This window comes from Canis lupus, chromosome 3, assembly GCF_011100685.1.
Source record: "Canis lupus familiaris isolate Mischka breed German Shepherd chromosome 3, alternate assembly UU_Cfam_GSD_1.0, whole genome shotgun sequence".
Lineage (NCBI taxonomy): Eukaryota > Metazoa > Chordata > Mammalia > Carnivora > Canidae > Canis > Canis lupus.
In genome coordinates this window covers 49,702,082-49,721,166 of record NC_049224.1, presented here as the reverse complement: position 1 = coordinate 49,721,166, position 19,085 = coordinate 49,702,082, and the positions used below count along the sequence as shown (strand labels likewise).

At 39.1% G+C, this 19,085-nt stretch overlaps 1 protein-coding gene across 11 annotated transcripts in view; it reads right to left on the bottom strand.

The window, feature by feature from the left end:
- Positions 1–19,085, bottom strand: part of AKAP13 (A-kinase anchoring protein 13) — a 321,024-nt gene that overhangs the window by 85,292 nt on the left and 216,647 nt on the right. For all 11 annotated transcript variants that reach the window (XR_005357033.1, XM_038532759.1, XM_038532760.1 and 8 more), the window contains 2 exons: positions 8,623–8,698; positions 3,539–3,675 (listed from right to left, as the gene is read on the bottom strand). Coding sequence is in view for 10 of the 11 variants with exons in the window: in XM_038532759.1 (XP_038388687.1) it covers positions 3,539–3,675; positions 8,623–8,698 (213 nt within the window). In the remaining variant the exon portion in view is untranslated. The remainder of the gene's footprint in view (positions 1–3,538; positions 3,676–8,622; positions 8,699–19,085) is intronic.

Genomic DNA, 19,085 nt, shown 5'->3' with positions numbered 1-19,085 from the left:
TGGATTCTATAAGTATAATCACTTTTATCCTTGAAAGGCTAAAAAACTTTTTTGGCTTGATGATCAAGTACTTGAGAGCAGGGATCCCTGGGTGGCGCAGCGGTTTGGCGCCTGCCTTTGACCCAGGGCGCGATCCTGGAGACCCGGGATCAAATCCCATGTCGGGCTCCCAGTGCATGGAGCCTGCTTCTCCCTCTGCCTGTGTCTCTGCCTCTCTCTCTCTCTCTCTGTGTGACTATCATAAATAAATAAAAATTTATTAAAAAAAAAAAAGTACTTGAGAGCAAACTATAGCAGACGAAAAGAAAGGATGTTCTCTTAAGGTTTAGCATCTTGGGGGAGTTACTCTGATTTTTTAAATTGTGGGTACATTTTATGACCTGCAGAAAAAATAAGGTGTCAGGGCTTTATTTTATCTAAATCTCTTTGGGGACAGAGACTGCAACTATCAGTATTTTCGTGGACCTCAATTAACCTTTTGGATAACAGGGTGACCAAGATTATACATTTTATGATCACTCTTTCTTTGCTAGTGCCAAGAAATATCCCAGGATTTCTTCCTACTTTAAAAACAAAACCTAGGGGCGCCTGGGTGGCTCAGTGGTTGACTGTCTGCCTTTGGCTCAGGTCATGATCCCGGGGTCCTGGGATTGAGTCCCACCCACATCAGGCTCCATGCAGGCAGTCTTCCTCTTCCTCTGCTTATGTCTCTGCCTCTCTGTGTCTCTCATGAATAAATAAAATCTTTAAAAAATCTAAATTTTACACTGGTCATCTATGAAGACCTTAGAACTAACAAATATTCACAAGAGTCATCACAAAGCTCCTATCACCCAAGAGTCATATTTATTGAAGGTATGCTGAATGGAAGCAGAAGGTTAAGGTGAAGAGTTTGTGACAAATGCAGCAGACTACTAAAGAGACCTCTGTGATGCCAGAGTGACACACACAGCTGTAGGAAGTGACTAACGCACCACTCGTAGTTCACAGAAAAGAGTGTTGTGATGCCTTGCCCAGGGATGACTTTTTAGAGATGGGAGAGGGGAAAGCACTTCAGGACAGTATGTTTCACAGCACACCCTGTGGGGCTGTCCACCGAGGCAGACAGAGAAGGACACTGCTGATGGCCTGTCTGCCACCACCTTGCTTCTGTGTAAGTCACTGGCTATTGAAGTAGGTGCCTAGGGGCACCTGGTTGGCTCAGGTCATGAACCCGGGGTCCTGGGATTGAGTCCTGCATTGGGATCCCCACAGGAAGCCTGCTTCTCCCTCTGCCTATGTCTCTGCTTCCCTCTGTGTCTCTCATGAATAAATAAATAAAACCTTTTTTTTTTTTTTTTTTTTTTTTTAAAAGCAGGTACGTGGAGAGAGAACAAAGTAACAGGGAACATTTTTGAGAGTAGGGTCTAAGTACAATCTCAAGTCTGTGATTTAGCAGCTGAGTACCTTGGACTACATTTCTCTACCAATCAGAGCCTGCATTCCCTCAGGAGTTTAACAAGGATAAAACTACCCATTTCACAGAATTGTTGGGAATATGAAACAAGATCACATGTATAAAAAATTCAATTCAGTGCCGAGTGTACAGTAACCACTTTAAGTGTCTCTCTCTCTTGCTCCCCTTTTACTTTCATATGCAAACTCTTGGCTTTACAAATGCTAGAGAAAACATTTATTGCTAAACCTCTCCTGGTCACAAACAACTTTGGTAAAGTAGAAAAAACTAAGAGGAAGAGCCCACTGGATCTTGTCCCAGGCCATGAGACATTGTCGTGTGTGCACCAAGAGATGACACTGCATCCACCATTTCTGGTTGTTCTTAGCCACTCGGGTATGAAATGTGGGTAAAAGTTGATTTGGGGAGTATGCTTCAACTCTTAATGATTTTATCTGTCTAGTCATCCTGAAAAAACTGCCAAATCTAGCAGCAGCTATTCGTAAGAACAATCTCCTAAATGCTTTTGGCACTTTGAGTAAGAGGCAAAATACAGGAAATCTGAATTCTCTTTAGCTAGGAAAATCACTCAGTTTAGTGACGAAATAACTACCATTCTGCAGAGATGGCAGCATCTAGGGACAAGCTGTCATGCACCTAGGAGGGAGCACACAACTATTTCTTAATGAAGACTTGGCAATTTCAAAACAACTTTTGGCTATGAAAAATTTCAAACACACATAAATTTTTAACAATCCTCATGTATCCATGACCCAGTTTCAGTGATTGTCAGTGATTTGATCTTAAAGCTGGAACTAAGAGATATTATCTAATCTGTTTATCTGAGACACAAGTAATAGATTCTGAGAGACATGCCCCTTCAGAATGGTATTCCCCTTGGGGGTGGGTGACGGTTCAGAAGTCTTTACAATGGAAACCTCAAAATCACAGTGGAAATTACCCAAATTCTATTATTAAAAAAAAAATATCATGGTTTCCCTCTTCCTAGATAACCTTAGAGAAGGACACAACTTCCCACGGTGCAGATTTTTTACTTTACAGAACCCACTAAATCAATTCGCTGAGTCACAATGACAGGAATCCTGAAGTTCAATACATTTTTCCAAGAACATCTGAAAGACAGCACAAGGAAAAGGAACAAGATGGGAAATAATAAGGGGAGGCCAAATGGGAACATGGGAGCTAATGGACAAAAATGAAAACAAAGTGTTTGAGGGAACATTAACAGAGGCTTTTAATATGTTCTAGCCCAGAATCCCAGGACATCAAAGCCTCTCCCATAACTTAAACATAGCATCCTCACAGGGTCTTGGAGAACCTCCTCACCCACTAGGCCCAACCGTCCTTATCACTTCTCCAGGGTCATCATGAAGCTTTCATAAAGGCATCTTCACAGCTGCTGTGTTGCTGCTCTTTCACCCCCTCAAGATTAAGACAACCACGTGTGGCACATGACAGACTACCACTTGCTGATTCTGCTGTGGAAAAGCCCACTGTTCTTCTCAGGAGACAAAACAGAACTCGCTGCAACTAGATACAAACGTAAGCAGAAGAAAGCAAACCACCCCTATCCCCCACCCCCTTAGAAAGCCTCAAATTGTATGAAAACACAAGGTGACTCATGCGCATGTGCTTGGCTTTTCATTGGGAAGACGACAGTCTGGGTTCCCCAGCAGAGATCTAGAAAGTTCCAATTAAGCAGGCTAGAGGAGGAGGAGTAACATCACCAAGCTCGGCAGTGAGCTCCAGGCCTAAACACATTAATCAGAAATGACTCTAAGGTTAGTTTACACACATGACGTATTACAGTCTGAGCTCTGGTCCCTTCCTGCCCACTGACAAGTATTCACCCTCATCTGATTTAATTCACACCAAAGGAACTCCCATTTCTTTAGGATTCAAAACCTGCATGTAACCAGCCACGACTCTACAGAAGATAAAGTGGCCCATGTCTTTTTCTAAGCCTCAGTAACCTGGAGCTCCCTTCTCCAAAAAGGAGGACATACTCTTCTCTATGATCATACAGAGCTGGAGAGATGTTCAGTATGGCTAGCAGGAGTCGTATAGTGAGGTGGACAGTACCTTGGGAAAGATGATGCTGTCTACCTCTTCACTGGGTGAGTGAAAGAGGTCAGAGTCACTTCCAGATTCTCTTTTGAGGACACCTTGTTTTGAGGCACACTCTCTGCTTAGTCCAACATCTAGGAAGTTCTCACATTCTGAAAAAGAAAATGACCAATACACAAAAAAAAATTTATTTATTTTTTTCATTCCAGCAATTAGCCTTTTAAGTCAACCAACTAACCCCCCCTTCCCCCCTTCCAGTATTAAGAAGCTATAAAGGATACAGTCAGATTAGTAACTCAATTCTGGTATTCCAATTCAGGGTGATTGTTACTAAAGAACAGCCACGAATTTGCCATGTACAAAAAAGATAAAATAGTAATTTAGAGCCATTATTCCATCTACATTTAGGTATTTAAGTGGTAATCTTTTCCTCTTGGGAGTTGGAAATATATATATACATATATATATATATATACACACACATACACACATTTTGCTACTAAAATCAGAAGTCCTTTGTTAGGAAACTATGAGATAGGGAAACCTTACGTTCTTTCTGGAAACTTGTTACCTAGCCAAATATTGGATTAAAAAAGGAGGGGGAGGAAAATCTAATAAAAATATCAGTGTATTACACTTATGGGTTCTAGTGAGTAATAACAGAAATACAATTGTTTAACTTCTACCTTAAAGAGATTTGACATTGGGGGAATAATGGACTAAATAAAAATATATCATCTAGAATCTATCTTCAGTTCAGTAACTGGCACAGGGACTCTGGTAAATCAAACAGAGGAAGCCTGGACAGAAATGTTAGGCCATATATCAAGGAATTCTAACACTGAGTACACTGAAATTAGCAAGGTATTTAACCCATTCTCTCCTATTAATTCTGTAAACAAAAGGGACATATGACCTGGTAACAGCAGAATTAAAAATATCCGTATGTGGTAAAACCAAGAGCCCAAAGAAAGTCGTTTAGTAGGTAGATATCAATCTCCTTTGTGAAGTCTGGAGGGTGAAGCATTTCCATTCCAGTTAGCATTTTTATATGGAATTCAAACAGACATATATCAACTCTGCAGGGGATACTAAGTGACAAGGGACACAATGGACACAAGGGATATGGTCACCTAGCAGTTCATGAGAACTCTACCCAGAAGTTTTGGTTGAAAGCAGATTCAAGAGGAGCTGACAATACAGTGTAATATCAAAACAAAAAACATCGGTGGTTTTAGACACTATTAATAGACAGCATACTCAAGTCCAAAATGGGGACAGTCTTGCCATTATGTGACAGCTAGACCGCACCCACAGGATTATGTTTGTCCCTAGGTAACATTTAAATTAAAACACTGACAAACAGAAATGTATGCATGGTGATGAGGTCACAACAGTGGAAACACCTGAGATCCAAGTGGTTTGCACAGGAGCTTGTGCCGTTCCAGGAGCAGAACAAAAAGGCCACTGAGTGGAAGCCACAGAGCTTTGCTCTAACTAGGCTTCTGGGCAATGGGTTGGCAGTTTTATAAAGTAACCACTGTCACTTCACCAGAAGGGGTGGAAAAAGGCTGAACCTCTTTGTCAAGAGGTTTCAGAAAAGATGTATACAGAGAAGGGAAGTGGAGATTAGATAACCCGCAATGTCTCTCTAAACTCTCAGGGTCTATGTTCGGACAATAACTGTGCATGTGTGGGATGAGAGATAATGAGAAATAGTTTTTCCTATCTGAACTAGCTAATTATTGATCATTAATAAAGTATTTGCCCTGTATTAGCTGGGAATCTTAGAGGAAGAGTCAAAGAAGCATTGCATTGGTATATAGGTCATGCATGAATTGCCTGTCCATAAAATCATGTCTTCTGTCAGATAGGTATTTGACTAGGTACTGGGAGATTAGCCACATAAAATGAGATATTTAGTGTTTGTGTATGTGTGTGGCATAGTTTACAACCTTGTAGAAAAGGACATATTAAGAGACAATTTCAAGACAGAACTACACAAAAGATGCCAACAGCAGCAAGGCAGGGACCAGAGATTAATCTGAAAACATTTCGATTGAAGAAAAAACAAATGACCTTAGTCCATTTCAATCTTGGTCAAACTATTTGAGTGTTCTGTTCAATGGGAATAGCCCTGCCTTTAAAAGCCTGGAAATCATGGGTATTCTGGACTACCCCCTGCCTCCCCCACCCCAATTTCGCAGAGTACGTACTAATCTAGGTGGAGTTTGTGCGTGTGACCTTTCTACTTCTCCCCCTTTCCCCACTTGGAAAAAATTAAAAACTCTGTTTCATGGTTGAGGGGAAAACAGGGTGCTGGCCAAGAAAATAAAGGGCTGTCACAGCAACTATGCTGAGCTGCTGGCTGTCCAGCTGGCAGTCCAACAAACCACGTCCAAATTCCAGACTGGAAAACAAACCAACTCAAGACATTCTAATGGAAAATTCACAGGGAAGATCCAGACACAGCCATGGTAGGAACAGCTCACCCAGAAAATAAATTCGAGCCAGCACTACAAGGGATCACAAGTCAAGCTGGGCTAAGACTCTGCTGTGTGATATAATCCTAAGTGTTGAGTGTGTGTGTGTGTGTGTGTGTGTGTGTGTGTGTGGAGAACAGTATGAAAATTGGGAACAAGGGGGGGAATGACCATGAGCCACTGTGAAACCCCACAAACGGAGGGGCCCTATAAGACTCATCCTCCCTAAAGCTCATCTCCCCCTGTGGCATGTCTTCTTACAGGCCCTCTTCCTAATGAACCAAGGGGCAGTAACACAGGAAGGTATAAGCAAGAACAATGAGCACTCACAGGGTTTGGAGTCAGAACTGTCTGGCCTAAATCTAGATCTGCCTACTTTTAGTAGAAAGATCCCAGGCAAGAAGTCATTTAACCCTTAAAAGTCTTCATTTCCACACCAGTGAAATGGGATGATTAGTATTTCCCTAAAATAGTTGGGAGTGACAGAAAGAATTTATACAAACAGTAACAGAACTCTGCCCTTCGCACACAGCAGGTGTGTGATAAACACACCTAATGAAGTTACGACTTCATTATTAGCCGACACTGTGATTTAACAACTATCTGGTAAGGACATTACCTTGACGTGGGCCAGCCCTGCTTTATGACTCCTGTATAAATCTGCCTATAAACTTTTGTGTCCTGAGACATTAGCTTCTTTAAAAGCTAGCAAAACATGTCATTTTAAAGATGCTCTCTAGTCATTTGGGTCTAAAATTACACATTTGCAAATGAATTATAGCAGGTAAAGGTAGGAAAGGTGACCAGCAGTGCCCAATGGGGTTTGCTAAGCCATGCTAATCATACTGTATTTGTATTTATTTGTAGTTAGAAAAGTTTGTATTTATCCAGAATGGAAGACTATCCATAGTTATTTTAAAACACATTATCTTACTTGGTTTTACACTATTCTCTCTTGAGCCATGTTTATATAACGCAAATGAAATCTCCAAGATCCAAAGGACTCAGAATTCACCAAAAAACTGACCTATGATAAAAAAAAAACTCAGATCTGAAGCTCCAAAGCGTAATCCAGATCTTAGATGTTGCTACACAGAGAGTTTAAAAACCAACCAACAAACAAACAAACAACTCACTCTAAAAAGACCAAAGCAGTTCTGCTTGGGGTTTGGAGCATGGAGGGGAGGTGTCAACAAAATTGAAGAGGATGTCCTCAGGAAAATGCTCAGGGATTCAAAATTCATTTCTTTAAACGAGTAAATTAAACTTGAGCATGAGAAGAAACTTCCCACATTTAACCTTTACAACCTTTACGGTTTCACTGCTTGGGTGGTTGGGAGTAATTATACTTTCAGAAAATGCCCCAAACAGCTCCAGGAACCAAGATATGGTAAGTAGTATACTTTTAAGTAGAAGATTCTAGGGGGCAGGGTGGGGTGAGGGTCAGCTACATCTGTGAGGAGACTCAATCTTATAACGTGCTGAGCCCTAAACACAACTACAGCATAATATTCTCTATGAGAGAGAAAACTAGAGAAGAACACTTCGTATTTGTCTCCAACACTTCCTGGGGAGTAAAGTCTGAGAGCCAAAAATCAGCAGGAAACCTCCTGGAGATAAAGGATTTGGACAGTTGTCTTTAAGTTTAATATAAAGGCAGGACATCCACAGCTAAACTGTTTCTATAAAGATCAGTCACTGAAGACTCCGTCATTTTAAACCAGGTCAGTAAAACTTGTGAAAGTAAACAGAGGTATTGCTCAGTCAAGTCAACTCAAGGGCCCAGGGTACACATTACCACCAGGCACAGAGCCTGAGTGGTATGCACCATGTCATTCAGGCAATACCCCCTAGTGAGGAGAGTTAGTGATGCAAGACAATGGAGTGCACAGACATTAGGGAACTTTCTTTATATCACTGAAAATTAGTGGCTAAACCTGGGTAAAAAGTTAGGCATCTTTATTACCCATAAGTCATATGCTGTGTCATTAAGAAGCCATGTCTAAGCAGCTGACCCTCCCCTGTTGCTACTAATACCTCATGAATGCTTCAGGAAAGGCTCAATTGCTGATGATACTTCCAAAGTTTCTGGTTCTCAATCATGACTGTGTAGTGGAATCGCCAAAAGAGCTTTCAAAGATTCTGAGGCCCAGCTCACACCTCAGACCCAGTAAAATCAGTCTCTGGGAGCAGGACCCAGGCAGCAGCATATTTCTAAAGCTCCCCAGATAATTCCAATGTGCAGCCAAAATTGAGGGCCACAGGTTTACTTCTTATTAATAAATATTTATAGTTTTACCGGACTGGAAAAACCATGATCATACGCATGTGCACAGCATAAATGCCTTCACAGAAGTGGTAAGTCAGAAAGCCACAGGTGATGACTCATTACTAAGATGAAATTTAGGTAATTATATGACTCTACTCATTCTCAGTTGAGACAAAATGCCTACAAGCCCAAATCACATATACTCCTCTTCTGACTTACTGCATGGCCCGGGAAGGAAGGACACATCTCCGAACAACAGTCTGTAATTTGAAGGGGGCTACAGTGCAAAAATAGACACTTTAAATGCAGTTCTTCAAACAACTGGAAGCTGGAAGATCCCGGCTTACCTGGGCTTTGTGCAGGAGCCAAAAGAGACGTTGCATCAGGGCATGGCTTTATCGTACACCAGCTTTCTCGGTTTATCTGAAGGAAAAAAAGAAGAGATTGACCTTCAGACAGTGAAGTAATGTGTGATGATTTTATAGCTGCTGCAACTGCATCTATTAGCAACATTCCTACCTTTTTCTTTAATACGTTATTGTAAAGCAAGTAAAATTATGACAACAAAAAAATCCTTTTCACTATATAATCAAGGCACAATACATTCAATTAAGGCTCCAATAAAAGCAATAGAAAAAAATAAAGAGGAAGATCTGGTGCAAGCCAAAGGTGAAATAAAAAAAAAAAAATGACATGCATCAAAGATAAAATACTATTTTATCTCTTTGAAATAAAAAAAAATACAAAAATAATTTCTATTTATCCCAGAGTTACTATCCGCTGGGAATCAGGTTAAGAATTCCATGGAATTAATTATGAATTTAATGCCCACAATAGCTATAGTAAGTCTGTTCTGTATTACCTTTATCCAAAGAATAACTATGCTCAGCAGGGTTGCTGAGGTAGTAAATGACAGGACTGGCAAATGGAAAACAAGTCTATGGGGATCTGAAGCACATTAAGAAGAGAACACTCCCTTAAAATAATTAAGAACAAATTCAGTCTTTACAGCTCTCAGTAAGCTTATTAACATCATAACCATCTGCTTTCATTAAATTTAAAATAATATAATTTTTCAATTTACCATGAGATTTCAACAGTCCTCTCCCCATAATTGATAAAATAGAGAATGAGTAAGGACACAGAAAACCTGAAAAATATTACCAACCACTTTGATCCAACCAACACATACGGAGCAATTCACCCAACAATAGCAGAATAAACATTCTTTTTGAGTACACACGGACCATTCACCAAGACACACCATATTCTGTGGCATAAAAGAAGTCTCATATTTGAGGGTTAAAATCTTATTACATACACACTCTGACCACAACGATATCAAAATGAGAAACCAAAATAAGAAGTTACCTGGAAAAACCGCAAAGATTTAAAAAACAAAACAAAACAAAACAACACACAAAAACTTATTAAAAAATCCATGAATCAAAGAAGAAACCTTCAGGAATCATTGTAGTTAAGTTAAATATCAGAAAAATATCTCAAACTCAAAAAGTCAAACATCACATGTAAAAATTTGTGAGACAAGGCTAAAACAATGTTTAGAGCAAAATTTATAACATTAAATGCCTATATAAAAAAAGGTCTCAAACCAATAATCTAAGCTTCTACCTTAAGAAACTAGAAACGAGGACAGACGATCTCGAAGCAAATAGGATAAAGAAAACAAAGAATAGATATCAATGAAATAGAAAACAGAAAAATAAAATCAATGAACCCAAAAGCTGGTTCCCTGAAGAGATAGATCAATGAATGGTATCAGTAAAATTCTAGCTAGACTGACCAAGAACGAAAGTTAAAAATTCCCAGTATCAGGAATTAAGACAGATCCTACAGACACTGGAAGGATAACAAAGGGATACTGTGAACACTACTGTAACAGATTCAACAAGTTGGAATAAATGGAAACATTTCATGGAAAACACAAACTACCAAAATTTGCTCAAGAAGATAAAGAAAATCTGAATACCCTTATTCTATCAAAGACACTGAATTTAATTAAAAACTTTCCTATAAGGAAATCTCCAGACCCAAAAGGCTTTAGTGGTGAACGCCACCAATCATTTAAAGAAGAAATAATACCAATTCTACACAAATTCTTGCACAAAATAGAAGAGGATGGAACAACATACAGCTCATTTTTTATGAGTCCAGCATCACCTTGACACCAAAACTAGACAATTGTAAGAAAACTATAAATCAATAACCCTCAGGAACTGAGACGTGAAATCCTAAACAAAAACTAAGATATGGAATCCAGCCAGCAACACAGAAAAAAGATCAAGTTGTCATGACCAAGTTCATCCCAGGAATGTTGAACAAAATCAATTTATTAACAGACCAAAAACTCCACAAATTAATAATTATCAAGGAATATAGGAAACTGTCTGGCAAAATTCAATATCTATTCATGATAAAACTCCTAGAACATTGGAAACAGAAAGGAAATTCCTCAGCCTGAATAAAGGGTATCTATTTGAAACAAAAACACCTACAAGTTAACATCACATTTAATGGCCAGAGACTAAATGCTTTTGCTCTGAGATCAAGAACAAGGCAAGAATGTCCATTCTCCACACTTTTATTCAACACTGTATGAGTTTCTAGCCAATATAGTAAAGCAGAAAAAGAAATAAAACTGCATAGGTTTGGAAAGGAAGCAGTAAAACTTTATTCATAGACATGAGCATGACATCAGGGAAATACAATCAAAACCACAATGAGATACCACCTCACACCAGTGAGAATGGGGCAAATTAACATGGCAGGAAACAACAAATGTTGGAGAGGATGCGGAGAAAAGGGAACCCTCTTACACTGTTGGTGGGAATGTGAACTGGTGCAGCCACTCTGGAAAACTGTGTGGGCGGGGGGTGGGAGTGAATGGGTGACGGCACTGGGGGTTATTATGTATGTTAGTAAATTGAACACCAATAAAAAATAAATTAAAAAAAAAAAAGACATGAGAATGAGTGCCTATGTAGAAAATCTTAAGAAATCTACAAAAATACTGCTAGAATAAGTCAGTTTAGCAAAGTTGCAAGATACATATACATAAAAAAAACAACACTAGTTCTGTGTATTAGCAGTGAATAATTTTTAAAAATAAAAGTAATGCCATTTAAAATAAAATAATAATAATTAATAATAATTAATTTAAAATAATTGAGAAAGCATGACAAGATTTGTACTCTAAAAACTAAAAAACATGATGAGGAAAATTAAAGCATGCTTAAATACACAGAAACATTATGTTTATACATCAGAAAATTCAGTCCTGTGAAGTTGTGAATTCTCCCCAATCACTAATTGATTCTAAGATTTACTATAAAAGGTACAATCAACAAGCCAGTGTGGTACTGGTATAAAGACAGACATACAGATCAGTGGAACAAGAGAGAATCCACAGACCTTCACAGACATGGCCTACTGATATCTTACAAAAAAAAGCCTAGTGGTATTCCACTGCTTCTCCCTCTCCTCTCCACTCATGCTCTCTCTCACTATCTCTGTCTTTCTCTCTGTCTCTGTCTTTTTCCAATAAGATAAACAAATCTTTAAAAAGGCAGGGGTACCTGGGTGGTTCAGTCAGTTAAGCCTTTGGCTCAGATCATGATCTCAGGGTCCTGGGATCCAGCCCCACATGGGATTCCCTGCTCAGCAGGAAGCCTGCTTCTCCTTCTCCTCTCTCTCATGCTCTCTGACACTACCTCTGTTTCTCTCTCTCCAATAAAAAATAAATAAATAAATAAATAAATAAATAAATAAATAAATAAATAAATAAATAAATAAAGGAAAGGAAAGGAAAGGAAAGGGAAAAAAGAAAAGAAAAAAGAAAAAAGATGCTAAGTGGTATTCTCACAAGGAAAAGAACAGTCTTTTGAACAAATAATCCTGCAACACCTGGATGTCCACAGGCAAACAAAAAACAAGCCTCCCTCAAATCTTATATCGATTATAAAAATCAACTAAAAATATACCTAAATATTAAAGTTAAAACTACAAAACTTCTAGAAGAAAACATAGGGGAATATTTTTTGTATTCTTGGGTCAGGCAAAGATTTCTCTGCACACGTAAAAATTCTGATAAAACTATGTCAAAATTAAAGTCTTTTTCTCGTCAAAGGCACTATTAGGAAAATGAAAAGGCAAACCACAGACTGGGAGAAATTATTAAAATATATAAGTATTAAAATATAACAAAAAAACCCTCTTACAATGTCATAAGACAACACTTTTTAAATGGGCAAAAAGCCTTGAGAAATATTTCATCAAAGAATATATATGACTATCAAAGAACAGGCACCCAACATCATTAGTCATCAGAAAAGAGCAAACTGGAACCACAAAGAGGTAATGGTCCACATCTATTAGAATGGTTAAAATTAAAGACTGAAAATACCAAGTGTTGACAAAGATGTGGAGCAACTGAACACGGATACACTGCTGAAGAATATACAGCCACTTTAGTAAACAGGTTAGCAATTTCTTATAATGTCAAACAGACACTTACATACAACACAACAATCTTACTGATGGGTATTTACCTAAGAAAACCATATCTTCATATCTAAAGAATTTTACTGAAATTTTCACAGGCCTTAACTCATAAAAGCCCCAAACTAGAAACAATCCGATTTGCTGTCAATAGGTAAATGGATAAACAAAGAGTGGTACATTCATAAAATGCAACAGACTCACAGTAAGAAGGAATGAACTACTGATATATACACATGGATAAGCCTCAAGATCATGATGTTAAGATAAAAGAAAAAAAGCCAAACAAAAAACATTACCTAGTGCACAGTTCCATTTACACAGTATTCTGGAAAAGGCAAAAAGTAGTGTGAGGAGACATATTCATGATTAGACTGGAGGAACAGAATGATTGCAAGGAGACAGGAGGGAACTTTGGGGATGATGGCAATATTCCTACCATGACTGCAGAAGTTATTACGCAGTTTAAACATTTGTCAAACTCATCAAATTGTGAACTTAAACTGGTTTTTTATTTTACTGTATATAAATTATATTCCGATAGACTTAAAAAATCACCTAAGTGTAATATGTATTTTTAGTTATTATAACTCCCTAGCACCCTAACATTATAATTCTTTAGTTTCATTAACATTGTAAGAAACTTTGCAAAAATTCTTTATCATAGAATATTTTTCATTGCCTTTTCAATTCCATGGCCAACGAGTAAATTGAACATTCTTGGCTTTCAATATATAAGGGACTGACTGACTATAGTTTTCATGTCATTTTAGGCATTTGCATGGTATAAAAAGTTAAAACAATCTGCAAGATACATAACATATAAATAATACTGTGAATATATTAACATTGAAAGAATGAAATTAAGTCTCTTTTTTTAAAAAGATTTGAGAGGAGCAAACATGAGCGGGAGGAGGGGCAAAGGGAGAGGGAGAATCTCAAGCAGCCTTCCCACTGAGCCTGGAGCCTGACGTAGCACTCAAACCTGAAATTGTGACTTAAGCCAAAGCCTTGGAAGTTTAACCGAATGAGCTACCCAGGTGTCCCTAAATCAAATCTCTAACTGAATACATTAATTTCTGAGTAATAGTGGTGTGAACATGTTAATGCTGGAAGAATATTCTTCAGGGTGTCTTCTATCTCTCCATATCTTGTGAGCAAAGGCACTGACTGTCCTGTTCTAAACTATCTTTTCAAAAAACGTCTGTGTATCAAACAGCCTTGGGAGATAGATTGTTTCTTTCTGAAGCAAAGGGTAGGTTTGTTTACTGTCCACATAATAAAGATAATGTCCCAGTCAAGGGCAAAGATCAGGCAGGCTCACTGCCCATTATAAAAACTGAGGTTTCCTAAGGGTGGGGTTTCTCAGTAGTGACACGGCACCCACCTGGGCTCCTCTGTGCTGCCTTTGGGGAACTTGGGAACAGAAGGAATCAACAAGGAAGCGATCCTCTTGGTGCTTTTCATGCAATGAGTAATCAATTCATCTGTCTCTGGATCCAGGAGCCCTGTGACTTCAGCCTAGCACCCACGAAACTGTCAGGCTAACTTGGGAGCCCACAAGTTGGGTAAAATCTCAGACCTATCACGATTTTGAGAATAAGTATATTGAATAGTATTAAAACATTTCAACACAGTGGCAGGCAAAAGTCTCTTGAAAGGATTGCATCTATGTAGTGAAAAACCTTAATCTGATTCAGTTTTTCACTGAATGATTATGCTTGAGTGAACATAAAAGAATATCTATTTTAACTTTTCTGTTTTCCCAAACTTTTCTTTACAAATTACTTCTTGGTTTTTAAAATTTATTTTTGCAAATCTTCTATTTTGTAGTATTTTTAGGTTGACAGGGAAGTTACAAAGACCACATAGAATTCTGATAGAGCCCTCCCTCACCAGTGACTCCAATGTGAATTATCTTACATAACCCTGGTACATGTGTCAATAGGAAGAAATTGACATTAGTACATTACTACTCACTAAATTCTAGACTTGATTTGGATTTCATTTCTCTTTCCGCTAAAGTTCTTTTCTGTTACAGGATGAAAACCAGGATACCACAGTGTACTGAGTGTGTGCGTGTAATTTGGCATTTTAACATCTTTAGTGAAGAGTAACTCATACATTCTAAACTCACCCACCTAAATGTATGATTCAATGGTTTAGGATATATGCAGAGCGTGTAACCATTACCAATGTCTAAGTTGAGAACATTTCATCATGCCAAGAAGATACTGTATCCCCTAGAATCCACACCCTACCCTGACTTCCATTTTCCACTTCTGGGCAATCATGAATCCATTCTCTGTCTCTGTGGATTTGGCTACTCCAGACACTTCATATACATTATGTGATCTTTGGTGACTGGCTTCTTTCACTTAGCAAAGTGATTTCAAGGTTTTCCAAGGTCAGAGCATATATTAGTATTTCATTCCATTTACTACCAAATAATCTTTCACTGTGTAGGGATATCCACACTTTACTCTTCAATTGATGGACATTTGGGCTGTTTTCACTTTTGAGCGGCTTGGAATAATGCGGCTATGAAAATCCATACACCAGTTTTTATTTGGGTGTGTTTTCATTTTTCCTGGGTTTATATCTAGGAGTGAAACTGCTGAGTCATGTGATACCTTCATGTTGAACATTCTGAGGAATTGCCAGACTTTTCCAAAGTGGCTGCACCATTTGACATCTCCATCAGTAATATATGGGTGTTTTATCTTTCCCCATCTGTGCCAAGACTAGTTATTGTTCTTGTTTGTAGCCATGCTAGGAGGTGTGAAGTGGTATCTCATGAGAGTATATTATTTTTTAAAAGGAAAATATGTTTTATAATCTGTTGGTTACTTTCTAGGAAGACAACATTAATCTGTAATGCTCATCACCCTCAGGTTTGTCGCCTTATTTAAAAAAGTATTAAATAACTTCTGTATATCAAATCATTATATGAAGCCTTAAAAGCAGAAGTAGTAAAGTGTCCTGAAAGGATTCACAGTTTATGTGAGACAGATGTGAAAGTGCCTTGCACACAGCAGGAATTAAAATGTCTGCTGCCTGGGACAACATGTGCCATAATTAATAGAAAGGAGAAAGAGTGGAACACCCATAAGGAGTAACCGTGCTTTAAATGCTGCATGCATTTCTGGCCAGGTCACAGAGACACGGGGCCAGAGTTAACGACTCTCTTCTTCCGTTCCATGCAAGGCATTGCACAATATATCGAGTGGGAAAGTCAGAGACTGCCACACCCTTGTAGAAGCAGAAGAATTCAGAGAGCTTAGTTTCATAGAAGTTAAGGAAGCAGAGGGCTGAAATGAGAAGGTAGGTCCACAATGCAAACCACCGCAGAGAGATGAAATAGATTTTTTAAAAAGTTAGAAGTTACTGGACAGGGCAACTGTGCATTTTCTCATGACTTTAAAAAGAGCAGGCTTTTTAACAGGACAGGTAAGATCAGAATTAAAACTGTAAAACAGCTCTTGATATCTCTAGATTCACAGTACTTTACAGTTTGGGTAATACTAGCAGCTAGACTGGACCTCTCTCCTGCCCCAGGAGGAGGCGTGATGCCATTTCAGAGAGGAGGCCATACACATTGTGAGGATAGATTTGGGGATAGTATCCTTGCATGTGAACTGTATCGTATTGGTAACTGTGTCTGCTCCAAAGCCTGAGCTTCTTGAGAACAGAAGCACATCTTTATTCCATGGGTCTCCTGACGAAGTAGTAAGCGTGGGGTTCATCGTGGATGCTTAATGAATAATCTTTGACTTCCTTATCCTCAGTGATTTTACAGAGAATGAAAAGTTAGGAGAGCCTTTAGAATGATCACTCTGCCTTCCTTTACCAGGTTCATAAACAAAGCAGCAGTCAGTGGAGGCGAAGTAATCCTCGAACAAATCAGCACAGTATGCTGAAGCAGTAGGGCTTTGACTTCACTTCCAATCAATCTAGCTTCTTTCCCCATCCCCACAAGGGCCTCTCCTTACTTTTTTGTCTTGGAATTCAACAACTGCTTAAACAAGTTTTAATAACAATACTAAACTAAAAAAATCTGGCAAAGTGCATTTCGGATCTCTGGAGAAGACTAGCTGGAAAATAGAATCACTGTTTATTTTAGACCAAAATATTTAGAAAATAAATTATCAAAATGAAACTAATATATGGAACCGTGGGCACGAATTTCTGAATATCAGAATGCCATAACTGAGAGAAATGTTCTGTTTGTTTCAGATTCCTTTGTCTAGACGGCCGTTTCAGTGGCTGACAGGTAACTAACAGTGATGTGCTGAGGAGGCTCATGGCTTCTGCGGACACTAGACACTTCAGCACATCTGGGCTCGAGGCAGTTTCAGCCAGTTCCCTCTTTTGAATTAAGACTAGTTTACAAACATTTAAAAGTAAAATCTATAGGGGCACCTGGGTGGCTCAGTGGTTGAGCGTCTGCCTTTGGCTCAGGTCGTGATCCCGGGGTCCTGGGATCAAGCCCCATATCAGGCTCCCTGCTGGGAGCCTGCTTCTCCTTCTGCCTGTGTCTCTGCCTCTTTTCTGTGTCTCTCATCAATAATTAAGTAATATTTTTTTAATTAAAAAAAGTATAATCTATATTGAAAAATGATAACGTTTTGAGTACATCAAGACTTTCTCACCACGGAAGGATGGGGAAATCTAGCATAAGAAGGCCTCCTAAAGCTCTCTTGCAGTCAGCAGCACACAGATCCATTCATACAGCTTGCTGGTAGGTGTTCTGGGGGCACCTACCTTAGGCAAGAAGCAGTATTAAGGTGCAGCAACAAAGAGCAGAGTAAGATGGGGTACTGACTACAGTTTACATGGTAGGTCTCACAGTTCAAATGTGTTAGGCACTTTTAACTGGAAATACCATGGGTTACATTTGCCTCCATACCCAAGGATGACAGAGGTATATAACCCTATGAAATGACTCTAACTGTGGACCACAGGTCAGGAAACACTGATTAGTCACTGAAATACAATAGTATACAAATACCAGAAACCCAGAGTGATAAGGAAGCTCCTAGAACTTAAACAAAGATAATTTCTGGTTCAGATAGTTGAGAAAAGCTTATTAGCAAAGGTGGTGGTATATGTGGTGGGCCTTTCATTGGGGCAGTATGCTCCAGAGAGAGGGGAGAAGAGACAAGGAATTCCAGCCATGTGAAACAAAGGATGAGCCATCAGTTTGGACACTTCAGAGTTGGAGTTCATAAACTTTAGTGGTGCGGACTCCTTCCAAGAATCTGAGGGAAGCCATGTTTCTTACCAGAAACATGCATGTGTATTTCTAGTCAGTGGTTCTGGAGCATATCCTGAGAACCCAGATTAGAGACCTTTTCCTTAGATGTTTCTGAGGAGCACAAAAAAACCCCAAAGGTGCCCAGGAAGAACAAGGGGTACGGCTACAGTGAATCTAGGGTTTACTCCCAAACAAGGGTGGACACTTCCTCCAATTACATAAGCAAGGGAGTGAGAGACATATTATGGCAGGAACATAACTCTAGAAGAAGTGTATCAATAAAATGGGGTAGTTGGGAGGAAGGAAGCATGGGACATCATGACACAGAGTCCAGAGGAGGAGCCTGAAACTGGACTAGGCTAGCAGCAGCATGTGGCTAGACCAGAATGGCATCCTCTGGAGACAGAAGCAGCAGCAAATCAGTAAGCTAGCACAAAGGGCGGAATCCACAGAAATAAGAAAAAGAAGTCAAAATTCACCATTTAATAAACAGGAAACCCAATGGAGAAGAATATAATGATGCACTCAATTTGACTATGCTGAGTCTGAGGTATTCAGATATCTTTCAAATAGTGAAACATGAAGCAGCCTGGAAAGCTTCTATTTCTAGCCTCTTACAGACATAACCAGCACAAAAGTGAATATTAGGGAAATGTACGTAAGTCAAAATCACAGTGAGATGCTGCATCATGCCTATTAGGGTGGCTACAATCAACTCCCCACCTCCAAAAAAACATTGAGGAAATGACATGTGTTCGCGAGAGCACAGAGAAATTGGAACCTCATGCTCCACTGGTGGGAATGTCAAATGCAGCAGTCACTGTGGAACTGTATGCTGGTTCTTCCAAAACCGACAGGGAGAAGTGCCATACGATCCAGCAATCCCACTTCTCGGTACATGCTGAGAAGAACCAAAAGCTGGGACACACACCGATATTTGTACCAACTTCAACAGTAGCACTGCTCACATACAAAAAGGGGGGGGAAACACCTCAAATGTCCATCAAGAGATGAACGGATAAATAAAATGTGGTA